The sequence below is a fragment of the Myotis yumanensis genome, unplaced genomic scaffold (assembly GCF_028538775.1).
Source record: "Myotis yumanensis isolate MYYU_CA2020_CCGP unplaced genomic scaffold, mMyoYum1.0.hap1 SCAF_1, whole genome shotgun sequence".
Taxonomy (NCBI): Eukaryota; Metazoa; Chordata; class Mammalia; order Chiroptera; family Vespertilionidae; genus Myotis; species Myotis yumanensis.
The window spans coordinates 147,029,221-147,056,730 of NW_027223752.1; the positions used below are offsets into that span (position 1 = coordinate 147,029,221).

Consider the following 27,510-nt stretch of genomic DNA (forward strand, 5'->3'; position numbering starts at 1 on the left):
AAGAATATGTATTACTGTCTTGTGTGTCATAAAATTTTACATAAGTGGGATCGTACTGCATAGATCCTTTTGTAACCTCTGTGTTCACTCAACTTTAAGGTTTAAGGTTTATCCATGTTGATGGATGTCGTTCTACTCCATTCATTTGAACTGCTGTTTGCTATTCCATTATATGAATAAACTACTGAGAACAAATCAATGAGGAATGGAGTTGCAATAAGCATCCGGGGACAAGTGCCCGCACATGAGATTTTTATCTGTGATGGACAATTTAAAAGAAGTAGCCAGGTAACGGGATGCACATCTTCCACTTTTCCAGGTGTCCCAAAGTGATTGTGCAAATTTCACTCCCACCAGCAAGGAATAACAGACTCCATTATTCCAAGACCACATCAATACTTGAGGATATTAGATTTACTCATATTTGCCTATCTGATGGGTATAAAATAGTATGTCATTGTTTCCATTTTTTTATTCCGATAATTACTAGTGAAGTTGGGCATTCTAACCTTTATTGGCTGCTGAGATTTCTTCCCTGTATCAGTTGCCTATTTATATCCATTTTTGGTTATACATTATTGCTTATTTTCTATGTTCTTATTGATTTATAAGAGTTCTTTAATTATTCTGAATACTAATCCTTAATAGAGCATGTGAGCTATAAATATCTTCTCTCAAAATGTAGTTTTGTTCTTTACTTTGCTTACAATGTCTTATGCAGTACAAAATATTCATTTTAATGTAGTATAAATATTTTGTCTATGGTTTATGATTTTTGTTTCTTTTCAAAGTCTTTCCCTATACAATATGCTAGGAGACAGCACCATGTTTTGTTTTTTGTTTTGTTTTTAAAATTTCATAATTTAGCTTCTCACATGTAGGTATTTAGCCCATCAGGAATTTATGTGTAAATGGTGTAAGGAAAAGAAATATTTTTTACTTTTTTCATATGGAGACCAATTTTCCTGGCACTATTTATTGAACAGTCATTTCTCCCAGGATGTATACCACCACTTTTGTCATATATCAAGCTTTCAAAAAACCTGTGTGTTTTTTTCTAGGTTCTCTATTTTGTTTCATAGTCTACTTGTTCTATCTCTTTGCCAAACCTACACTGTTTTAATAGTGTTGGTATTTGGTAGAGCATGTACTCCCTCCTAAATAGCCATATTATTGTTATAAGTGATATTTTTAAGTGGTATTTTTATTAAACTATGTTTTCTATTTTTTTCTAGTAGTGGGGTTACTGTTGAATCTATATATTGATTTTAAATCTTTCAGTCGTATGGAATCCTTATTAGCTCTAGTTGTGTGTTTGCTGATTTCTTTGGATTCTCTGTTATATCATCAGAGAATAATCACTATTTTAATTATCCCTTATAATCCATATGCCTTTTACTTCTTTTTCTTGCATTAACTGTGCTAACCAGGACTTCAGATGCAGCGATAACAAAAATTCTGTGTTTAAGGAGAACGCTTCTAATATTGCATCATTTAGCAATATGCTTTTTTGAGAGTTTTGATGGATTCCTTTTCCAAGTTAAGAAAGCTCTCTTTAATTCTTAAATGATTGTGTGTGTTTTTAAATCATGAATTTATTTTGGGTCTTTCTTAACATTTTTCTGACATTATCAAGATTATTGTATAGTTTCTCTTATTATTGGAGAATGTATTGGGACTAAACTTTCTAGTGTTAAACCATCCTTGCATGCTTGAGGTAAACTCTTATTGTCATGATGTATTCTTTCATACATTGCTAGATTTGCTTTACTAGTATTTTATTCAGGGGTTTGATTTAAATTTGAAGTCCTTTCTATTTCTCCCTTTCTAATATTCAGCCTTACAAAGTGAGTTCATATTGCAATGCTTATTTAACCAATAGTTCACCTTAAGTATGAGAGAATTCAATTACAATTGTAGTATATCCATAATCAGTTATAGTGCTTCTCACAACATTGTCTTATAATATTTTCTGCCTTACTTGTTGAGTAACCTTTAAGACTAAATTATTGACTCAGCTGATGTTGTTGCAAGTTCTGTAGTGACTTTGTGTCATAGATTCTTTATAGACAATTTTCTGACAATCCATGTAAGAGGGCAGCAGGAGCCCTTGGGATGAATAGGATCACTGCACCAGAAATCAGCATCTTCGACATTCATGTCTTCAACATGGCTTGAATTACAGAAGTCATCAACAGATTCTTCAAAGCATTTTTTAGAGAAATGCCTTGGGATGCTCACTTCAATAGTATCACTATTTCATTTGGTGAAACAAAGCAAGGCTCAGACCCCTGTAAATAAATAATTAATGTTCATACTGAATTTTATATTTCCAACTTGATATTCTGCTATTTAAAGAGGTCCCTCATAATGGTCTAAGCTTCAGGCCCCACAAAACCTGGATTCATCACTGCCATCAAGGTGATTAATTTATTTTAAATCTAGTTTGTTTTTTGTTGTTTTTTTGGGGGGGTTTGGTTTTTTTTTTAGTTACCATCAATAAGAAATTTACTTGTTTTTAAAAAAATCCAAATGCTGGCATTGTCCAAAAAAATTTAACAGGTTTATTTATATTGTTATGAAGTTGAACTGCTGAAACTTGTTCACTGAAACATTTGACTTGCATTAATGCTTTATGTCCCCGCATTTATATTTAAAAAAATTCACACACAAATGAAAATGGAAAAACTGCCAAATACCTGATTTCTGTCCCCTATTTTCAACTTGCAATCATATACTTAGGTGCCTTTTGACCCCATGGGGAAAAAAAAAAACTAACGTTCAGAACTTTTTGTTTTATAACATACTTTGTCACTTAACAAATATATATTTTTTCATTGCCATATTCTTTTAGAATTCCTTTTAATAACAGTGTAATGTTCCAATGAATATGTTTATGAAATGAATTGATATATTAAATCCCCTAATATTAAAACTCCCCCAAGTTATTCTAATAAGTGATGCTTTAGTAAGCACCCTAGTAAGTGCATCTTTGTGCATAAATGTATAGAATAAAAATTACTGGCTCAAACCATATGTATATTTTGGGAAGTTTTGACACATATTGACAAATAGGCCTTCAGAGAAATGGTATCAATTTACTTTCCCAACAATGGTATGTGAGATATCTCATTTTCCCAACCCTTGTCAGCACTGTGTATTTTATTGTAAAAACATTTGCCAATTTCATAGGTGCAAAAAAATATCTTATTTTAATATTTATATTTTTTCTTATTAAGTTGAAAACTGTTGGCTTCCATCAGAAAGTATTATAGGAGCTCTTTATATTTTTAAGGCATTAGCCATTTGCCATAATTGTAATACAAGTATTGATTGATATAATCTTGCATTGGATTTGGAGAAACTGCGGAATTTAGGTCATTTGGAATTGTCACCATCATCTGCCTATGGAAAATGCTGTTTAGGGGGATTGTAGAACGCATCCCAGGAGGCAAGCACATGTCGATTAGCATGGCTGCAGAATTGAATTCATTTCAATGAAAAGATATTTGAGCATCTACTCTGTAGCCAGTACTTTACTATATAATACCATCTGGTGAATACAACTAATAATAATGCAGAATTAAAAGCCATGCTTTCAATTTCAGTAAAACACAATGTAAGCACATGTGAGAAAAATTAATTCCTCAAATCTTAATGAAAAATTGATGGAGGAGTGGTTGAGGAAGATCGCTCAGAGTAGGTCATGGGAGTGCCACGCAAAGAAGTGGTGGGAAAGTCACCTGAGCCAGTGAGAGGTCTGAACAACTACAGTGCTCTAGGAATGAGGCATGCTGTGAGTGATAAGGCTGGAACGGGAGGTTGAGGTCTGTATTAGTCCATTTAGGCTGCTATGGCAAATCACCATAGATCACCAACAGTGTATTCCTCACAGTTCCAGAGGCTGGGATGTTCAACATCAAGGTGCCACCAGATCTGGTGTCTGGGGAGACCATGGTTTGCAAATGGCTATCTTCTGGTTGCATCCCGGATGGAAAGAAAAAGAGAGCCCTGTGCCTCTTCCTATAAGGGCACTAATCCCATCACAGGGGCTCTACCCTCATGACCTAACTACTTCCTAGGACTCCACCTTAAAATACCATTACATTGGGGATTCGGGTTTTAACATGAATTTTGGAGAAACAAAAACATTCAGTGCGCAGCAAGATCCCACTGTGAAAATCCTTGCATGTCATATTACGATAAAGAATATTTTGGAAGATGCCCCACATTCTGGAACTGTTCTGAGATTCAAAAGATTATGAGGATGTGTGATGCAAGCGTGACCTGCCAAGTGCACTTTGTTTTTTGTAAAATTGTGACCAAATGCTCTTGGTGAAAAATGCACATTGCCTCTGCAGAGCCATCGAGCTGGAGCACCCTTGAGTGTCCAGGCTTCTCAGAGGGGCTCCATGTGGTGAGGTTCATTTCAACTCTCTTGCTTTCTGAGCTCTGTGCCTTCCTCACTTATCCCAGCATGTGTATTGTTTCTGTCTGACTGTGTGTCAGCATTTACTCCAGTCAACTTTAAGGAATCTTTGTTCCAAGCTGCCCCCATCACATCTCAATATCTTCAAGCAGATGGCCAAACTAAAATGTGAGGACAGCTAAGATCATCCAGACAGGAAGGTTAGAGGAAATGGATGTGACTAAATGCAGAAGTTTATTTAGGTTGTATGCTTCAAGAGAGAGATCATGGTCCTAACCGAAACATAAAAAGGCCCTTCAAAGTGAGAGGCAAACAAGTGTTTACTTGAGATCAGTAAGAATAATTATGCTGGAATCATTAATTCAGGCAGAAGGCCAAATAATATTCCAGTAAGGAGGCAGAGTATGAGAAAGGGAAGGGGAATAATTACATCAATAGAAGGAAGGCCTTTTATCGGTGTAGATAACATGTGATATTAATTCTAAACAGTGTTTTAAATGTTCAGTCCAGTAGTTATCAGTCCAGTAGTCATCACAATTGCTTTCTTATTATCTTTGCAAATAGTTCTTAGGACACAAGGTGGCCTAAGGTCCAGTCCAATGGTTATTTTGTCCTGTTTAAACATTCCAAGAGTTGAGGTGTAGACATGTAAGGTAGTGCCTGTGGCCTGGCAGCTCCAGCTTCATTTTTAAAAGTGGCTCCATTTACATTATCCTATCTAATAAAAGAGTAATATGCAAATTAACCATCACTCCACAACAAAGATGGAGGCACCCATAGCGGCCAGGGCAGGACGCTGGCGGTGTCACCCCAGCAATGTGAGCCCAGCAGGCATTGCCGCGGCGATCCGCGAGCCAGCAAGCATGGCCCACAGGCAGCACCTAGCGGGGCCTGCTTGCCCATCGCCGTGGTGTGGAGCAGGCAGGCCCTGCAAAGAGCAGAGAGCCACGGGGAGCAGGCCCAAGCCGTCAGTAGGGCATCCCCTGAGGGTTCCCGGATTGGAGAGAGTGCAGGCCGGGCTGAGGTATCTCCACTCCCCGCCACAGTGCACGAATTTCATGCACCAGGCCTCTAGTTATTTATAATTGGTTCTGTGGATGGATGCAATTGGATATGTAAATTAGTTAAGTCATTTACTAGCTGTAACTTTAGGTAAGGTATTGGGACCTTCTGAGCTTCCTTTTCCCAATCTGTGAAGTGGGGCTATAACATCGACCTGAAGAGAAGCTGTGCTGATTAAATGAAATACAGGAAGTCCTTGCTTAACATCATTCATAGTTCTACAACCTGAAGCAGAATGATGTATAATGAAACCAATTTTACCCTAGGCTAATTGATATAAACAAGAGTTAAGTTCATAGGGCATCTCATCAAAGTTGTTACTTAATGTTATTGAGAACCTGCTGTATGCGCATGCTGTTTCTGACACATAGCAGACATCCCATAAATGTACTTTCCTGTCTTCTTTCCTTCTTCATAAAGAACTAGTTTATGATCCAAGTCCTTCCTCTGTGAATGCGGAGCAGCCAGCACGAACTCAGCGCTGGGGGAGTATGCCAGCGCGCTGACTCTCATCACTGTGCCAGTAAAACGCCATCATATATTAAGAGCATTCCTTCTGAGTTTAAGCATTTCTAAATCCCTTTCCTGAGTTGAGAAACCAAGCTGAATCAAGTGTAAAAAGACTATTCTCTGTTTATAAAGGCATCATTCCCCCGTCTTTTCTGGATTGTCATGATCTGTAACTGGACTTGTGTACCCAGCTGGCAGCTGCACCAGCCAGAACCTGAGGTAACCTTAGTGTAGGCCCGATTTTTTTTTTTTTTTTTTTTTTTTTTTTTTTACTCAGAGCCTACAAATTCTATTTAAAGCACACACACGTACAGAATGCAGATGTGGGAATGAAAGCCAGGCTCTTTGGGGAAGTGAGGCCATGATATTTGACTGTAGTGAGGCCATAAGTGGCCCGTGGGCAGGGGCCTCGCCCAGCCATGGTTGGGGCCCCGACCTCAGGAATGGCTTTGGCCTTTTGACATGGCATAGCAATCACATGGGCAGCCACCACATCTCCCCTTTGGGACAGAAACGTTGCACGATCTGAGCTCAGAGGCTTAAAAGATTTTTTCTGCACTCTGAAGAATGTGTAACAGCATGGATATTCTGGAAAACTAACCCCATGAAGAAGCTGAGGATCAAAACTATGATGGGCAGGGAGGGGAAGTTGAGCTGCTTACACTGAATGGAAAGGACTGCTCCAGTCAAGGAAAGAGCCACTTCAGAATGTAGTTCTAATGTGTATGCAAAGTGGGAAGGAGATCACTGGGCTGTTACATCATGTAGCCAAAGCTCTTATAGTTCAGCCAGACCCCAAATGAACATTCCTTTTGATGACTAATAAGTCATTCATTCATCCATTCATCCATTCATTCATTCATTTACTGAGAACCTACTATGTAGTAAGTCATATTAGAGGTACTAAGAATACCACGGTGAACAAAAACATTTTTAAAAATTCCTGACTTTATGAAGCTTACATTTTAAAGGGAGAGACTGACAATAAACAATAACAATAATTAAAATATGAATTATACAGGTGACCCTTGAAAGCAGTTTGAATTGTGTGAGTCCACCTATATGCAGATTTTTTCCATAAATTCTGTAAATGTATTTTCCTTATGATTTTCTTTTTTTAAAATATATTTTATTGATTTTTTACAGAGAGGAAGGGAGAGATAGAGAGTTAGAAACATCAATGAGAGAGAAACATCAATCAGCTGCCTCCTGCACATCTCCAATCAGCTGCCTCCTGCACATCTCCTACTGGGGATATGCCCGCAACCAAGGCACATGCCCTTGACCGGAATCGAACCTGGGACCTTTCAGTCCGCAGGCCGACGCTCTATCCACTGAGCCAAACCGGTTTCGGCTATGATTTTCTTAACATTTTCTTTTTCTCTAGCTTAGTATAGCATTTCAATATAGAATATAATATTTATAAAAATATGTGTTAATCAACTGTGTAGACAGGGTGAGGCAAAAGTAGTTTTACAACTATTCATATGGAAAATACAATTAAATAGTAATACAAGAATAAACTCTGTATTTCGCATACTCACAACTGTAAAACCACTTTTGCCCACTCTATTATCGCTAAGGCTTCTGGTCAACAGTAAGCTAGCAGTAGTTGCACTTTGGGGGAGTCAAAAGTTATGCTCAGATTTTCAACTGTGTAGGGGTCAGCCCCTAACCCTGAATTGTTCAAGCATCAACTGTAGAGTGAAAAATGCTCAAGAACAGAAATGAAGCAAGGATGGGAGAATGAACTGTTAGGGAAAATGGGTGCTGAAATAATGAATAAGGTGGTCAGGAAGGCCTCACTGCAAATCTGACTTTAATAGATACCCAGTCGATGGTTTGGAAGGATACAAACCTAATCTAAAGTATTTCCTCCCAGATTTCCTAGGCTGTTTCTCCATTGTCTTTGGTTTCTGGTTGCTGTAGAGAAAGCTCTAGTGCCTTTCTGAGTCCTGGCCCTTCTCTTGTGACTGTTCTCCACACCCTCTGGGTTGGTGGGAACCTCTCATTCCCCTGCCATTTGGAATGTCTCAGTGACAAGCCTGAGTGTATTGAGCATTTCATGAATATTTTCAATCTCCAATCTCATGTCCTTCAGTTGGGGGTGGGGGAGGTCTAATAATACTTTTTGTAAAACTTCTCTATTTTTACTGATCTCTTTTTATCCAAGTCTCCATTATTAGGTATTGGGATGCGCTGAAGTAATTCTCTGTTTTTCTTCTTGGTTTTCACCTTTCTCCCATCTAAAAGTCTTTTTACTACACTTTTAAGGTTTTTATCAACTTTTTCTTTTTCAATGAATGTGTTTAATTTCTGCTCTCATGGTTCCCAGAGTTCACTTTTGCTCTCCAAATATCCCCCTTTTCTTGGATTGTCTCATCCCTTCTGAGTTTCTGTTTTCTGTTTATTTCAGTCTTTTCTTTCACATTAGAGGCTTTTATGAAATGTCCGTTAATCCCGGGTAGTCTGCTAATCTCTGAGCGAGGCCGGGTGTCCTAACCGGAAGCTTTATATATGGGCCAGGCTGCTTACCACCGTGGTGACCAAGCAGACCCTGCACAGTTACCCTCACAATTCTGTTGCTCTCTTCCCACAGGCCAGCCAGCGTTCCTGGGGGGCTCCTCCAGTCCCTGGCTGCGATGGCAGCCCTTTGCCAGGATGCTGTCAGAGGGCACTTCACCCACTGCCCTGTGCCCATGAGCAGAATCTGGTTCAACCTCTTCAGTCTTCTGTGGATATGGGGAGTCGCTTGGCTGAGTGGGATAAAAAGGGAGATATGAACAGGTTGCTGTGCCATTAAAAAAAAGGAAGTTCAATCAGGGCTCATGCTTTCCGGTCACTGTGCATTCCTGCCTTCAGAGTCTGGCGCTCATTTCCGGAGCTCCCCTGGGCCTGCGTTTTATGTGGAGTTGTCTCCTTGAAGACCTAGGTGTCAGCTTTCTCTTGTCTGCTATTGTTTCCTCTCCTGTTCTGTTGATTCTTTAATGTTTGCTTTTTTATTCCTCATTGTCATTTTAATGGAATTTCAGGAGGAGAAAGAGATAAATGTGTTACACAAACGGCCATATTTAACCAGAAGTCATATTCTGTTCTCTTTTAAATCTCTCCTGCCAAGGATTATTCTAGTAGTAAGTAGTAGTCCCTCCTCAGTAGATTCTCACAATAGGATACAAATTGAATGTCAGAATCTCCAATTCCCTGGTTCGGTTATCTATTCCTGAGTAACACATGACCCTAAACATAGTGACTTAAAACAAACACAGTCATTTATTTGCTCATGATTCTGCAACTTGGGCCAGGCTCTCGATTCTGTTTCATATGACTTCTGTTTCGTGTGATGGGGGCAGTTCTCCCGGGAGGGAGGGATACCCCTACCGAGAGGGTTCACCCTCATGACTGGCTGGAGAACGGATGCTTAGTGGGGCCACCAGTCAGGGCTTCCATTCTTCTCCATGCGGCCTCCACATGTTTGCCTGGATTCCATGGAAGTGTGATTCTGTGAGGGAGAACCCATGACCATGCTCAGCAATAGGACAAGGTCTAGTGTGCAAGCACTTGGCTAGCCTCCATTTTGCATCACACTTGCTAATGTCCCGTTGGCCAAAGAAAGTCACATGGCAAAGCTCAGACCGGATCTTGGAAGAATCTGCACTTTGTAAGAGCATGGCTACTCGTATAGGCATGGTTCATTGGGAGCCACGTACCCTCTGGAATGCTGGAATTCTGTGATCCTGTGCTTGTTTTCATTTGTGCAACTGACTTGTTCCAGTTTCTTTCTGAGACATCAGGGTGCCACTTTTTCCTTATAGTTTCACATGGTATAAACATTAAATAAATATGTCTTAGATTACAGAAATATTGTAACATTGCCACTTAAAATGTTTCTGAATGGACTATAAAGACTTAAACCAGCGGTTCTCAACCTGTGGGTCACGACCCCTTTGGCGGTCGAATGATCCTTTCACAGGGGTCGCCTGAGACCATCCTGCATATCAGATATTTACATTACGATTCATAACAGTAGCAACATTAGAGTTATGAAGTAGCAACGAAAATAATTTTATGGGGTCACAACATGAGGAACTATATTTAAAGGGCCAGAAGGTTGAGAACCACTGATTAAACTATATATCTTACACATGGCTATACTGAATGTGTTTTTAGTTAGTGAAAGACATGGGGGGTGGGGGGATCACCCTATGCTGTTAAATTCCTAAGTCTACCTTTCAAGGGGATTAAGTATTGGCTTTTGCTTTAGGCTGCCAGAGGTTCGCTTTTTGTTCTTTTAGTTTTAAAAAAGTTGAAAATTAGCCTCTTTAACACCTGCCCGGACTCCCAAAGAATAAAAATGGGTACTTTTGAGATAACCAGAGAGTGCATTCCTTGGAAATTCCGAACATATATTTCTTGTTGCATGCTTTCAAGCTTGTCCACAACATTTCCTGCACGTGGCCAGACAGAAGTGGCTTAGCTTGTGCTGCGTGTCCTGTGAGTCTTGGTCTGAGAGTGACCGCTGTGCTCCTTTTGCACGCAGGGGTTCTCTATCTCCAGTATGGAGATGAAACCAAGCAGCTCAGGATGCCCAACGAAATCACGAGTGCAGACACGATCCGGGCTCTCTTCGTAAGTGCCTTCCCACAGCAGCTCACCATGAAAATGCTGGAGTCGCCCAGTGTCGCCATTTACATCAAAGACGAAAGCAGAAATGTCTATTATGAACTAAATGATGTAAGGTAAGCAGTCATGCCGTGTGGTGTGTGTGTGTGTGTGTTTGTGTGTGTGTGTGTGTGTGTGTGTGTACCATATTGCGTTTAGCATTGCTACAGTTTGTATTGAGTCCTACTTTCTTCGTGGCCCCATGAAGAAAGCCTGCTCCTACCTGGCAGGTTTATCTCACCCAGGTGGGAATTCACCCGCTGGCTTTCCATAATTCACTTACAAAGAAGTGGTTTACAAAGGCAACGGTGTCTAGACTTCTCCCACAGAGATCTTTGCATGTTGTGTCTGAAAAGAACTTAGGAAACGATCCAGTCCACCAGGTATCTAAGAGCTGTGGAAACTGAGGCCCAGGCGGAGAGACCTGATCAAGGTCGTCAGAGTTGAAGACACTACTTCTGACGGGAACTTTCCCAACTTCTCAGCTGCTCTGCCCTCACAGACAAGCCTGAGGACATCTTAGGCAATGACCCCACTGAGTCATTCTTCACATGAGCCAGTCAGAATAAAAGCAGTGGAATCTGCTACTATCCACAGGAAAAGAGGCTGAGACGTATTCTCCCTTCCCAGTTGTGTCTTAAATAGTTGGGCCTTTACCAAAGGATCTCCCTCCAGTTGGGCTTCTCCAGGGCGCCCAGTAGAATATACTCTAAAGTGAGGCTCCATGGACGCCTGCTACTGAGGCTCCATGGACGCCTGCTACTGCAGTCGATTAAAGCATCTTTACCGGCTGTGGTGGTGTTGTGTATAGAGCAGAAGGGACCCATCTAATCTGTCCCAGACAAACAGCCTGAGAAACAGGACTTAAATCAACACCCTTGCATAACAGTTTGAATTGTAGTTTGAATTGTTTAGGATAGCCTCTAAGCATTTTAGAAATTAAAAAATTATTTAGTGACTATTCTAGCCTTTTTATGTTATGGTACTAGACATTCAGATGCATAAAAGTTAATGGACTTACTCAAGATCACGCAGCCAGTTCATGGCTACACCTAATCAAAACCTGACTGTCCACATTCTTGGTCAAGAATTTTTTATTCCCTCAGAACGTTTATTCCCTGCTCAGCTCATCTGGGCCACAACTTGAGTTCCTGGGTACTTGCCCTATGGGGAATAGCAGGCTGACCTGTTTCTTCATTATGGAATTAGTGGAAACCACTTTTTAAAAACGTGCCTTTAATGTATAATAAATGTAAACTGATAAATATCTAACAGTGATCGCAATGACATATTTAGGCAAGTGCCAAGTTGTATGAGCAATTGAGGGCTTTCAAAATTTGACACATGCCCTAAGGTGGAGGGTGCTGCATCCGTTGCATAACCTTCCTGCTTTTTAAAAAAACAAACAAAAAAAACCAAACATGTTTAAATATTCATAGGTAACAGAAAATTCATGTTTGTTTTTTGAAATAAATTATTAACCAGGCTGTCACCAATAAAAGGAAATTTATAAAGCATAAACTTAAACATGAAGTAATCATGTTATGTTTAAAGAGTGTGTTTGGGGTAATATAATCCCATGTAGAGTTTTTACATGGACGTGACATTTTAGAACACTCCTCTTGAATTTCTGCGTTTTGCAGTTAGAGGAATTGAGAGATATGGTAATAACAAATAAGCATGAAACTAGGCAAAGCCACTTTTGATTATGGAGCTCAAGACTGATGAGGTTATTATGAACAATTGGACCCACTGCCTCACAGCTCATGCAAGAATTTTTATATTACAACTAGAGGCCCGGGGATCAGGCCAAAACTGACTCTCCAACATCCTCGAAGGCGTCCCAGATTGTGAGAGGGCACAGGCCAGGCTGAGGGACCCCACCAGTGCATGATCAGGTCCGGGGAGGGACCACTGGAGGGTTCCAGGGTGTGTCCAGCCCATCTCACCCAGCCCCGATTGGCTGGACCCCAGCAGCAAGCTAACCTACCGGTCGGAGCATCTGCCCCCTGGTGGTCATTGAGCATCGTAGTGACTGGTTGAATAGTCAGACACTTAGCATATTAGGCTTTTATTATATAAGATGAGGCCCAATATTCTAGAGCATTCCCCAAGTCTCAGAGTACTACTAATACTTCCTTTAAGCATTCTGAGGGAGTGTCATTTCATAGTCACAAAGAGGGAAGTGGGAGGGAAGACAAAAAGGAAAGGTCCCCCAACTTTCCAAATTAAGAAGATCCTTTTTCAGGCAAATTCAAGCAAGTGCTTGAGAGAAGTGATCATTTCTAACATTGATAATTTTCAGTTAATATGTTTATATTTGCAAAAATGATGATCTTGTTTATCCTCATGCTGCAGTGTAAATAGCCTGATTTTTTAAAATCTCATTTTAAAATGTTTAATTGGGAAGTCATTTGTCTAGATTTTACTTTTTAGTGTTTTGATTTACTTATAAAAATGGATCTAAAAATGTGGAGAAAATTTTTATATATATAAATATATACAACTATATATATATATATATATATATATATATCCTTTCCAAATAATTATTCTATTTCTTTGCTTTTATGCATAAAATGCTTCAAGTATATCTTATCTGAATGATCAAATAAATTCTCAACATTACCGTTATATAAAACCTCTTTCCCCTCCAAAAAAAATGTACCATGTGGATTTTAAATGAAGACAATGGTTTTAATCTGAACCCAGAGACAAATTTCATTTTACATTCTTCAGTATTTTCTGAAGTGAGAATATATTTGTTACAAGTTTGGCTGTTTCATCATTGTGTTGGGTTCTCCATATTTTCCTTAGGGAAATGCCACAGAGAGTTCAGGTTCAAATGCTGTGTTGTAAATGTTGCCATGATAAATGCAATCTGGGCCTTTGGTGTTGGTTCATCTTGGATGAACATGTTTCTAATTTAATTATAAACCAAGGTACTTTAAATACCTTTAGAATCACACCAGGTTTTTTTTTCGTGGCTCAAGTATGTTTTTCGGTTTCTCCACATCATTACTGTGACTTTTCCCCGAAGCTACAGGGTGAATTCCTTTAGTGAATCCCCACATTCTCACCTTCTGTGAACTCCCCCTTCAGAGTAACCTAGCCCCTTAATAACAAGGACCGCACACTCCCCCCTAAGCTGACTTCTAATGAGCTACTTGAAACCTGGAGCTATGGTGCAAGCTTGGGCTAGTCACTGCTTCAAAGCAATTACTGACGGGTATTTAAAAGAGGGAAGCAAGACTAGTCCAAGAATTCTCCACTCCGTTTAAAACAAAAACATAACCCAGTAATCCCAGTGATTGCGATCAGCCCGCAAAACGTGTGGCTGCACCTGGAGGAAAGGAATGTGTCCTCCTGCACACATTGTCCCCCCCTCCCCCCCACCCCCCCCCCCCCCCTCCCTGCGCTGGCCCTGGAAGGAATCACCGTGCAGGCCAGGCTGAGAGGGCCTTGGGTGGCCCTTCTGCTGACGAAATCTGAATATGAAGGGAAAAGGACTTCGTAGACAACTCATATGGTCTTAAATAATGTTAAGGTAGGAACTGAGAAAAGGTGTGGGACTTCTGTTCTTTGCTGGGGTGTGACTGACTCCCCAGCTCTAAATGCTGGGTTCAGAAGGAGAGAAAGACAGGTGGAAGAAGTGATCTGCAGCTATTCCTTCTCAATACCCTGTGCATCCACTCATTCAACTTGTATGTAGAAAAGTATTTTTTAAAACCCACTGTGGAAGAAAAAAAAAGGCATTGTAAAGATATGGTTTTGATCTTTGTGGTACTTTTTTTTGGTCTGGGCTGCAAATAGATATTCTTTTCCTTGCTGAAACTGTTTGAAGGGGGAAAAGCATTTTTTGTTTGTGTGCATTCATGTGATAAGCAGAAAAATGGGTGTTTGGTTAAAGTAAGCAATTAAATATTTAAATATTAACCAAATCTCTTGGAACATGTTGTAGATATCAGAGCATTACTGTTTCTTTAAGTGTTACCTTTCTTTGCTCACCATCTTAAAAGATGCCACCCTCTATCTATGGGTGGTAAACTACACAGAAAGAACAAAAAAGAAAAAAAAAAAGGAAAGAAAAACTGAAGTCATTTTTATTTTCCTTATTTATTTTTGCCTACTCTGTGGTAAAAGAACTTTTGTCTGGTTGCTTGTGGACAACAGCTGGATTGTCTGCTGCTGTCTTTTACCTGATTCTTATGGGCAGACAAAGAAAATGGCCAAAGTAAGGCTCCTTTCGTCTGCCATAGTTATTGATGTTTTTTATTCCAGGAACATTCAGGACAGATCGCTCCTCAAAGTGTACAACAAGGATCCTGCACATGCATTCAATCACACGCCAAAAACTGTGAACGGAGACATGAGGGTAAGTGTTCCTGTTCTATTTTTAATTTTACTTGGTGGGTTAAACCATCTCTTCTTCTGGTATGTGCTCCTGGTGAAATCACACCCCACCACCAGGTTTTGGGAGTTCTCACCACTCATTTGGTCTGACGACTCATTTGCTTTCTTGGTAGAGAAATATTTTCTGGTCATTTGGGGCAAAGGGACTGAAACAGGGCCTCACACAGACTCATTGCTCTTAGGCCTGGAGTTTAGTGATGTCCTCACCCCAAGAGGATCCTGAAAAATCTTTACATAAATGGGTTCTTGATGCATAGTACCTTAACTTACTCAGAGGAACTCTTTCTATTTTTCTCCAATTAAAATAAAGCTAGCATACAAACAGCAATGAAAAAGAATACCCCATAAATAATTAAGTGTAAAATATTTTAATGTTCTTACGTCAGCTATTCCAAGTCTTAGCACGCTAATTAAATTATTCACCTTCTAATTCAGGACTGTTTGCTGTTGCTGTATATTAAATATTATCAAATCTTATCTGAATTGATTGAGGGCATAGTACGAAAAACTACATGGTTTGGGAGCTAAAATTCTTTCCATTTAGATCATCTCAGATTATCCAAACATTCACAGCACACAGAGGTATTTTGGAGGGGAAAAAAGAGCAGAGAAACTGAAAAGGCAGATTTTCAAACCACATTAATGCAAGTCCACTAGAAAGGGATTGTGTTTCTAACAATAGTGTTACATCTCTCTGAAAGAAAATGGGAGGAAAAAAGAAAGATTAACTTCTCCCACTGTACCTCCTTCCTCCTCCCACCCCCACACTCAAATTTAGAAGATGCTGTGCTATTATATATCATCTTTTCTGAGGATTAGCACTCTGCTGGAATCTGAAGTTTAACTAGAAAAAAAGGAAATGAACTGGTTTTATTGCCAGAGAAAGCCAGGCACCGTCTCCTAGCGCCGGAGGGGAGTGCCTGAGGTGAAGCATCCCCACTTCCTACAGCGTTTTGTTTTCTGCCGCAGCCATAAGAATTACCACACAGTCAGTGGCTTCAACGACCCAGACTTACTATGTTACAGTCCTATAGGTCAGACATCCAGTATGGGTGGACTCAAATCTAGGGGTCATCAGCGGGATGTTGGCTTTTCTTTCCTTTTAGTCTCAGTTTTTAGGCGCCACCCACATTCCTCAGCGTTCAGCCCTCATCCTCCGTTGTCAAATCCAGTGAAATCGCATCTCTCTGGTACCATCATCACACCTCTAACCCAGGTCCCTTGTGATCACATGGAACCTACCGGATACCCCACAATAGTCTCCCTACTTTAAAGTCACAGGTTCCAGGGTTGAGGATGTAGACATCATCGTTCTGTCTACCACACAGGGTCTGTGAGTTCAGGACCAAGAGGCCAGGAGGTCCAATAGGAAGTGCTGGGAGGATTTCTAGGTAACTCTGGCCTGGAATATGAGTGATGACATTGTGGTGACATCAGAACCTACACTTCTGGAGGAAGAGGCCTCTCGCGTACTCAACTGCTGCTTTTTTTTATGTCAGAAATGGTGTGTGATTTGAAGCGAAGGCCGTGTGGCTACTTCAGACCATCTAGGATTTTGAGGTTTATTTTTAGCCACTTCCACTCTAAACGTAAACCAGCACCAGGTGAAGACAGATCGAGGCCTGCCAACCAGGCTGCGTGGACTGAATATCACAAAACCCTTTGCCTTTTATTGCTTCGTTATTCTCTTTCTCGGTGACATTTTTAGGAATCTTTTCTCCCTGGGAGATCTGTGTGTTTGATATGTCTAGCCTTTGAACTGGAGTTTCATGGTGTTCAGCTTTCTGTTTTCATTACATAGAGCCCGCTCAGCGGTCCCAGAATCGCCTCTGAAAATCTTGTTTATGGCTGGGGAGGACACTTGTTTTAACTCTTAAGCAGATGTGGTACCTGCACAAGGGGCCATCCGCGAGCATGGGGAGAATCAAATAGTAACCACGTGGACAAAGCCTATTGGAATTCAGAACTTATCGGTGAAGTTGTCCTGTGTTTTACTTTAAGATGAGACCCTAGCGATCACTTTCTGAGTTGCCCACAGCGTACTTTCGACAGTAATTTTTTGTGTGAGAAAAATCAACTGTTGTCCCCAGCCGAGGAGACAACAAATGTTCACCATCCAACCCACTGAAAAGCTTTTTAGGTTTCAGTGAAGATGAGTTAGAAATGAGAAACAGAACGCAGTTTAAAAACCAACTAGGTGTGATTGTGCCTGCAGTTTGCCGCTTGGTCTCATCGCAGATTCCAGAATTTAAAAGACATGGAATTCCTTCAGCCTCACCTCTTGGCTCGAGAGGTTGGCATTCTCTCTCCTTCCTGATGAATGTAACTGCCTTTCCATGAAAGGAAAGAAAGCTTTGTTGAGCCCTGTCTGGAGCGCAGCTGCATAGCCCCATGGTTCGTGGTGAAGAACAGAAACAGAGAACAGAGCAAGGATGAATTGTTGTAGACTAAACTGAGCTGCACGGTGGGTGGAGAGGAGCTCCATCCTCGCGCATGTCTGCAATGTGCCCGTGGCAGCCCTGCCCCGCCTGTCACTCACCTTCCCTCAGCAGCCTCCAGAGGCAGCGGGATGGTCCTCCAGCTGCCCACTCGTTACCAATGCACATGCGTGTCATGACAAACTTTGGGTGGACCATGCAGAGGCGCCACACCAGCAGTGCCAGAACTTTGCAGGGCCCTCTGAAACTCCCCTTACACAATGAATTGAGTATCTTGCCTGTGAAAGAAAGGTTGTAAGAGTCTGGGTCTAACACAGTCCATGCTCCGGTGTAACTCAGGAAGCATGTTAGACTAAAGCATTCGCTCTGGGGTGGTGAGCGCGCACGGCATATGTGCTTGGTGAGGAGGACGTGTCTAGTTTTTCACTCTGCACTCGCTGCGCATTTTTGAGGCTGGCCTATTTCATGAGACTTGTGGTTCTCTGCTGGAATGAGCGCGCCCGGCTCCTGAATGTTTCCGTCCCTATTTTGTTACATTAAATAGTAGCTTTGATAATTCAGTTCCCATGGTACTGTAGTCACCATGTGGAACAGGCCCTTCTGCAAAAAATTATATGTGTTCTCATGGGTTTGTAATTCACAAATGTACAACTCGAAGAGGAGCCATCCCATTCCGTGGCTCTCAACGGGAACCACCAGCGACGTCCCGCCCACCAAGCCGGTGGCTTTGTCAGTCTTCGGGCTTTTCCACCTTCTCAGGCACTTTGAAGTTACTTCCTGACATTCACTTTGCTCCCTCTTGTATGTCCTTAATTTTTCCTTGTGTATAGATAGTTCCCAGATTTGCATTTAGAGCACAATCCCCAGCTCAGCCCTGCGTCTTAAATTAGTTCCCAACACCCGGTTCAGCCGCTGCCTCCCAGACCTCTTCTATTTGCGCTCTGCATTTGACACCGATGCGCAGTCTCCTTAGAAACCTGGGTTTCCATTACACTGTAGCCATTGCTAAATCCCAGCCGACATTCAGGCACACTTCTTTTATTCACCAACTATTTTTCTTCCTCTTGCCCTCTATGGCAGTGGTTCTCAACCTTGGCTGCACATTAGAATCACCTGGGAATCTTTTTAAAATCCTGATTTCTGGGCCTCATCCTCCAGAAATTCTGTTTCTTTGTTACTAATGTGGCCCCACCCCATAACAAAGAAACAGAATTTCCGGAGGATGAGGCCCAGAAATCAGGATTTTAAAAAGATTCCCAGGTGATTCTAATGTGCAGCCAAGGTTGAGAACCACTGCTCTATGGTCTTCAGTGTTTTCAGGCAGACTTCCAGTTTGTGTGTTTTTTAATTTGTTTTTTTTATCTTCACCTTTTTTACTTGTGAGTTTTATCTTACTACTGATTTAATCGTGCCAAAGTGGACAATCCTTGAAACTATAGCCTTGGCTCTGCAATTTCTTAAGAGTTCAAGACCCAAATGGTCAATTTCCAAGTGGTTGTCTCTACGTGGATAGTCTTCCAGTGTTTCCAGTGTATCCTGTTGTTGAAGACACACACATACAAAAGTCATAATCTTTTCTTTTTTCTTCCAAGCTATTTCCTCCTGTTTTTCTATCTTTGTGAGAGAAGGTGTGTGTGTGTGTGTGTGTGTGTGCGTGCGCACGCGCACACACACATGCGTGCACATTTGCACACACATATATGTGTGTTTTGAGGATTGGGGAGAAGAGATTTAAAAAGTTGACTTATCAGTGAGTCTTCAGTTGCCTAACTCAGTGGTGGCGAACCTTTTGAGCTCGGCGTGTCTGCATTTTGAAAAACCCTAACTTAACTCTGGTGCCGTGTCACATATAGAAATTTTTTGATATTTGCAACCATAGTAAAACAAAGACTTATATTTTTGATATTTATTTTATATATTTAAATGCCATTTAACAAAGAAAAATCAACCAAAAAATGAGTTCGCGTGTCACCTCTGACACGCGTGTCATAAGTTCACCATCACTGGCCTAACTCCTGTTTCTCAGCACATCCTACTGTCACCGGAACCATTCCGCTGTGCAAGGCCTCTGGCAGATGACCCTTTGGCCAGTGCCTGCACTGCTACTCTTACAATAGCTAACTTTTTTGAGCATTTACTACCTACTTTTCAGGGTAATTTTATTTAATCTTCAAGACAACCTTTTGAGGCAGGTATTGCCTCATGTTTATAACTCAGGAGACATTTGCTCAGGTATGCTAAGAACTGTGCCCAAGGCCACACAGCTAGAGCAGGCAGAGCTGAGAAGTGAACCCAGGCCTCTGCACTCCACGTTCCAGGCTGTTAGCCACACGGCCTCCTGCTGGAGGTGCATCGTTCACTGTTTTTCTATCGGCAACAGCCTTTAACCAACTCTTCCTCCTCCACTCCAACAACTGCTTCTGAAGTCATCACCTTAAGCCCAACTTCCCATTGTGCAAAGAATAGCACACAGGCCAGTGACCAGTATCCTCTCCACCCCAACACCCAGCAAAGCTGCCTCACAGTTCTTGCTCCAAGTGTATGAAATGCACTCTCCCACCGCACATGTCTGCCTTTCGAAAGTCCATGCAGCTTACTACGGGACAGTTGCCTGATGCCAGTGACAGAATGCTGGCATGAAAAAAAAAAACGGTGGGAGGGAACACTATTGTGTCTCTAGGTCTCTTCTATAAAATAACACCAAATGCCAGGTTTGAATCCTAATTAGAACAAACCAACTGTAAAAGATATCTTTGAAACTCTTTGGAAAATTTGAACATGTTTTGGGAATCAGATGATAGTAAGGGATAGCCGGTAATTCTGATGGACATAATGATAACTTGGTGGTTGTGTTTTTAAAAATGAGACATACTAAAGTATTTACAGGTCAAATGGCACGATTAATGGGATTTGCCTTAAAACACTCCAGCAAAGCAAATAAAAAAATTGCTTTGGAAATATATGAAACAAAATTGGTAAAATATTGAAAAATGTCAAAGCTGGATGATGGTAGTCTGTTATATTATTTTCTCTACTTTTTATGGTTGGAAATTTCCATAATAAAGTGTAAAAAATTAAACTCGTGCTTTTAGAGGCCAAATAAAAGACTGCCTGTGAAGCTTTCCCTAATGCTCTGTCAGAATTCATCTTTCTTTTAGGGGGACATTTTGCACATTCTGTTGGTGTTATACTCATTTAAATGCATGTTCATCTCACCCCTAAGACTGTGAGTTCTCCAAAGGCACAACCATTCTCATGCTCATCTTTGTATCCCTCCAAGAGCCAGTTTGTGTCTTTTGCATGGTGAGTGTAAATACTTGTCAAACGTGATGCCTTGAGTAGTGTAGTGACAGTACTACAAATGCTGTATTATTCATTTTCTGTCATTAATGAGAAGCCACTGTTAAAATATCTCCCTGTTCTCATCACCAGAAATAGTTGTGCTTCTCCCGGTTTATTTTTATCATGTGGACACTCTGAGTCTTAGAAGTGATCATTTTCCCTCTTTGTGTTGCTACTTTAAAGCTTAGAATTAAATTTGTGGCCCACCCACAGCAAGTGTACAGGCATTCTGCAGTGTGTATTTTGTGTGCTGGCTTTGTTCCTGGCTTCTCTTTTTAATTTTCCCTCCTCTCTTGTTTTTTCTGTCCTGCGTTCCACTTTGACTTTTTGAGGGGCAAAATTGTAATAATTTATATGAACTCTATTATATTTTTGGGGAATCAGTCAGGATATAAGTAATATTCATTCTCTATTACTGTTTTCCTAAGTTTAGAATAATAGACTCTTTTGTGTCTATATGGTAGGCAATGTGTTAAATACTTTGCATATTATTTAAATTAGTCAACAACTCTGCAAAGTAGGTATTCTGACTCCATTTTACTGATGATACAACTGAGGTAATGATGTCTCTCCCAGACCCACACACCTGGTAAATGTCAGATGTCAGGTTTGAACCCAGCTCTGTCTTACTCTTTGGATTCAGCCCACAGTCTACCTTTTTTGATATTTCCATGTGATTTTTGCAAGTTTTGAAATGATGCTTCTACTAAGATTTTAGAACACATAAAATATTCTTTTAAAGTATTTGTTTCACTTCTTAATTCTATTACGGTGTCTTTTCATATTTGACTTTGTTTCATTCTGTTCTCTTCTGGAAAGGTTAAAAAGATATCCTGCCAAAAACAAAGGAGGGGGGAAGAAAATCAAAGTAAAGGAAAAGAAGTATGTGCCCATTTTCTAATGTAATTGAGATTTTTATTTTGTCCTCAGGCCAGTGTTCTGGTTGAGAAGGGTTTGGGACTTGGGGAAGGCAGGGGTGAATGAAATAATTCTATAGAAATGGAAGAGAAGAGAATCCCATAGAAATCAGAAAACACTCCTAACTAATTTTCTTTGATTCATTCAAGGCCCTCCTTGACCCAACCATCACAGTATTCCCTTCACTCACATAATGAAATATTCATGATATACTCTGGACCAGGTACCATGCTGGGCATTTTGAAAAATGAGCATTTTGCTCATTTGATTTTTCAGTAAAAGCCAGTGTGAAAGGAATTCTTATTATCGCTCTGTTTCAGTTGTGGAAGGAGGATCAGGGAGGTTAGGGAACTTGCTCAAAGCCGCAGAGCTTCTCAGAAGTGGAGCTGGATTCAGAGCCAGGCAGGTCATCTTCAGAACGGGCCTTCTTACTCCTGGGGTCACTACTGTTCTCCACACTCCTATCTTCATCATCAGTGTCTATGTGCCACCCATTTTTAAAGACCTAACTCGGAAGCCACTGTCATCATCTAACTTCCCCTTACTCTTCTCTTCTCCAAGCCTCACTCACCACTTTTTCTTCTCTGACTTCCACAGAACTTCACCTCTACCCCCTCTCATAGCACACTCACCTTTTCCTGCCTGCACTGTAGGTATTGATATGCACATATAAGTCCTTTTTAAATTCTAAGCTTCTTAAAGGAAACTCCTGTGTTTCCCTTGGATACTGTCCTGCTTTGAGAAAATTCTCATTACATGTCTGGATGAAAAGGGGGCTCACTTCAGCACTTTTCCCATCACAAATTTCCAGTTAATGCCTTTTCTCCTAAGATCAGTGCAAGAACTTATAACTGGAAATGTCTGAGGTTTGCAACATATTCCCTAGTTTATCCCAGAAGTAGTTCCTGACCAAAATGAGAAATACGAATGCCTATCTAGCCTAACATCTCGTATCCATATAATTTTATAGCAGTGAATAGCCCTGAAGTTTTAAGATGAGAGCAACAGATTTGTCAGTTTAAATTAAGGGATGTACACATATCTGCATTTTATTCTCAGGAGTTACGTTCCCCTATAGCAGAAAGTAAACAAATCTCCAGATAACAAATTAAATAAGACAGATCTTATTTCACTGTATTTATAATTCAGTCAGACAAATCTTGCCTCTAGATTGTATGGTCAGTATTTTAAATGCCTCCAAACTTATAAAGTAGGAGTGATTATTTTAGAACAGTTCATCTGACTCTTTTATTGTGAAGTTTCACTGATTCACTCTCCCAACCACTATACGTAGAACCACTTCCCTGGTTTAGGCTTTTGTGCAAGATTCTGAAGAGACACAGTTGACCCTTGAACAACATGATTTTGAACTGTGTAGCCCACTAATAGGCAGATTTTTTTCATTTACAGTGCAATTCCATAAGTGCATTTTCTCTTCTTGATGACTTTTTAAAAAAAATTGTATTTAAATTTATTGGGACGACATTAGTTAATAAAATTACTTAGGTTTCACATGTGCAATAATATATCATGTGTATTTACTATCCAAAGTAAAATCTCTTTCCATCGCCATATATTTGACCCCATTTACCTTTTGCTACCACTCCCCACCCCCTTTTCCTCTGGTAACCACCATACTGATGTCTGTGTCTGTGAGTTTTTGTTTGTCTGTCTTGTTTGTTCATTTGTTGCTTTCAGTTTTATATCCCATATATGAGTGAAATCACATGGTTCTTGACTTATTTCGCTTAGCATGACATTCTCAAGACACATACATGTTGTCACAAATGGCAATAGTTCACCTTTACTTATGGCTGAGTAATATTCCATTGTACAAAGGAGCCAAAAATGTACAATGGAGAAAAGAAAACCTCTTCAATAAATGGAGCTGAGAAAATTGGAAAGTTATATGCAAAGGAATGAAATGACTGCTGCTTGTCACCATACACAAAAATTAACTCAAAGTGGATCAAAGACCTAAATATAATGGATAATAAAGACCATTACAAACTTTTGAACAATAATAGATACAGAGGCAGAGCTGCCTCAAACTGATTGTCAAACTGCAGTGGGAAGGCCAGGGAGGGTTGGGGGGCAGGAGGGAGGGGAGTAAGAGATCAACCGAAGGACTTGTATGCATGTATATAAGCATAACTAATGGACATAAGACACTGGGGGGTAAGGGAGGGCAGGGGATTGTCAAGGGCGGGGGGGAAAAAAGGACACTTATGTAATACCCTTTGTAATACTTTTAGCAAAAAAAAAAAAAAATTAAAAAAATTTAAAAAAAGACCTAAATATAAGATCTGAAATAATAAACTACATAGAAGAAAACATAGGTACTATTTTATTAATTTGGCCTCATAGGCAAGGGAAATAAAAGCAAAAATAAATGAATGGGACTATATCATACTTATGACTTTCTTAATAACATTTTCTTTTCTGTAGCTTACTTTATTCTAAGAATATAGTATATGATACATATAACATACATAATATGTGTTAATCGACTATTTCTGTTATCAGTAAAGCTTCCAGTCTACAGTAGGCTCTTAGTAGTCAAGTTTGAGGGAGTAAAAGTAAACATGATTTTTTATTGTGCAGAGTCGGAGCCCCTAACTTCCACATTATTCAAGAGTCAACTGTAATAGTGACCAAGTATGGTAACTGCCCTCACAAATCCTACAGTCCAATAGAAGATCAGAAAGTCACTAATGAATAATGACACAGACATCTATAATTTTCACATCAGTTCCAGGCTATGTGAAATCTTCGCCTTCATTCTGCTATTTGCTTGAGTTAACACTATGGAACTCACTTATGCATAATGGATGTAATTATGGCCTTTTCTGTCCTGTCTTTCTGACAGACACAAAGTATTTCTATTGGAATGGTAAGGAGTTCTTCTTATTGAGACGATTAGCTAGGCAAACACATTTCCATGCGGGGAAGATCCAGGACAAGGTAGATATTCCTCCCTCGCTACTTCCAGTTACATTTTATTTTATTTTTAAGAAGCAAGAAAGGGTAATCTATGCACATCTGATGTACAGCTTCCAAGTGATACAAATCTCATCTTTCCTGCTGTGTGGCTGCTTGCTTTTCCTTGCACTTATTTTTCCTTTTTGTCATTGAGAGGTTATGACAACACGAGCCATATTGTATTTATAAACATCACGTGTTTCCTTGATATGGCTCACAGCTTCTGCCAGACGAACACATGGAAGAAACATTTCTCGTTAGCTCAGCATTGGTTTTACTTATGCCGATTTCCGGAACAGGAAAAATGCCTTCCTACTCAGATTTAACTTTCATAGAGTAGCAACAAAACCTCTGAATGTCCGTGAAATAGTTTTAACAAGGGTGGATACTGCTCCTTTAAACCGCATATTTTGACTAAAAGCTTCCTTCTGTGAAAAAAAAAGAACACACACAAAAACCTCAAGCCTTGCATTCAGTCACCATAAAGACAGGCAGCGCTGGAAGCGTTCGAGAGATGGGTGATTCCAAGGTCTCTGCGAGTCTAGAAAGTTTCTTCTAGAAGAGAAAGGTTCACGGAAGATGTAAGGTAAGAACTGTGCCTCTGTAACAGAAAAGAATTTTCAGAAATTTTTGTCGTCTGTGGCACATTCCCTGGATTGAGTCAGGTCTGCTGTGTTTAAGTTGATTCAATGAGGAATTGAAATTTCAGGTTTTTATTTTAACTGTTTAGAGGGCACTTCTTTGTTATTGGCATTCGTCTTTTTAAAAAAAAATCCATTTAAATTACATTGGGCTGTCTTCAGTCAATAAATTTTGTGATCTAGTGTCTGCTGAACCTTATAATTTAGAAAAGGATTTAAATAGTCAACATTGTTTGCTAGTACAGATCTCATCGGTTTATGTGTTTTGTGACAGTTTTCAGTGTTTTCACAAAGGTGCTCACTTGCATTTAGTTTCTGAGACAAATGTAGAGAATTTGAAGGCGTGGTACAAATGGGGGGGTGGAGATTAATATGTGTCCTTTCACAGTCCAGGGGAATTTTCTTGTTTTTTTTCTTGTATAAAACATTGTAGATTTTAAAATAAAAATAGCTCTTTTATCTTGATTTTTACATTTTAAAAAGAAATATCAATTTAAGCTTTATGAATAACATTAAAATATTCTACAGTTTTGACATATTATAACATAATAGATAGATTTCATTTCTATTGGGTTTAATAATTGACTGAAAAAAGTCTTTGGCAGAAATTATATTTACTTGAGAATAACTATTCTGTCTTATTCTTGCACTAGTTAAAATCACAATATTTTGCATTTATTTCTTTTAAAGAAGTTTAATAAGAATAATGTTCTATTAAATCAATCTGTTTCATTTTAAAGGTACATGTGAGCATGGATCAGCTTATGAATAACTGTATGGATACCATTATCCCAATTTAGAGATGAGTTCATATGAGAAGTTGTTTTCCAATGTGGTCTAAATAGTATACGTTATTTTATGTAATCATCATAATAACTGTTTGGCGTAGGTGCCATCATACCTATCTTAAGATTGGAAAACAAAGGCTGAGAAAGATTAATAACAAGATCACACACTAGTAGGTAGCAAAGTTGTGACTCAAACCCAGGCTGACTCTACAGGTCTTGTTTTAGAATCTAACTATGCACAGCCTTACCAGGAGCTAAGAGCTCCAAGTCTGGAGTCAGATACAGATAACTCATCTTGGAAGTAATGATTTATAAATAAATAAGTAATGCTTAACTGTCTTCAAGATAAATTGTGGGGAGCCGGCACGGCCATGGCATACTCAGCCCCAGGGCACCTTATGTGCCATGCCAGCTCAGCCTGGTTCAGTGACCCTGAGTGGGGGGGGGGGGGGGGGGGTGAAAGGATTGATTCTTACTGCTTATTTTCTAACGTCTACCACTTACTTTCTATTTCTACTGCTTATTTCTTTTTTTTTAATATATTTTATTGATTTTTCACAGAGAGGAAGGGAGAGAGACAGAGAGTTAGAAACATCGATGAGAGAGAAACATCGATCAGCTGCCTCCTGCACATCCCCTACTGGGGATGTGCCTGCAACCCAGGTACATGCCCTTGACCAGAATTGAATTGAACCTGGGACCTTTCAGTCCGCAGGCCGACACTATCCACTGAGCCAAACCGGTTTCGTCTCTACAGCTTATTTCTATCTTACCTATCTTTAGCTTAACAAAACCTAAGAGATCTCTTAGAAAAGACAGACAAGAGAATGAAAGCTGGGTCTCAGTGGGACGCTGCTCCCTGATGAGGAGACAGCGCCCACAATAAATTATTTAGTACAATTTTGGATATATCTTTTTTTAGATCTGTAGCATCCAAGACCTAGTATCACACTGGTTGTTATTCAGGGACCTGGTTACAACTTAGAGTGAAATGAAAACAGTGAACGTCAGATGACGTGGGATAGCAGACAGCACCGTGGATAAAGGGCTGTTTCCTTCTTACGCTTCCTTCTTTGCGTCACGTGCTGTGCGCTCATAAAACTTCTCGTGGGACCAGGGAGCTTATTCGAGAGCTTGACTTGGAAGTGAGGGAGCGTCTTTGAATGGAGACGGCCTGCATGTGCCCGCCTGCTCTCCTTTCAGGCCTCTAGAAAGAGGTGGACAGGAAGAACGTTAAAGAACTTGGAAGGTGGAGGGCTCTGGAGTCAGGACAGCTAGCTGCACCGACTCAGAGGCAGGGACTGTTGCTTGCCTCGGCCCCTCCTGAA

The 27,510-nt window shown here is 40.2% G+C and overlaps 1 protein-coding gene across 1 annotated transcript in view; it reads left to right on the top strand.

Moving 5' to 3' along the window:
- The window catches only part of KIAA1217 (KIAA1217 ortholog), a 306,068-nt gene that overhangs the window by 192,172 nt on the left and 86,386 nt on the right, over positions 1–27,510 (top strand). The window contains 2 exon segments of the mRNA XM_070432834.1: positions 10,539–10,737; positions 14,942–15,035. Of these exon segments, the coding sequence (XP_070288935.1) occupies positions 10,539–10,737; positions 14,942–15,035 (293 nt within the window).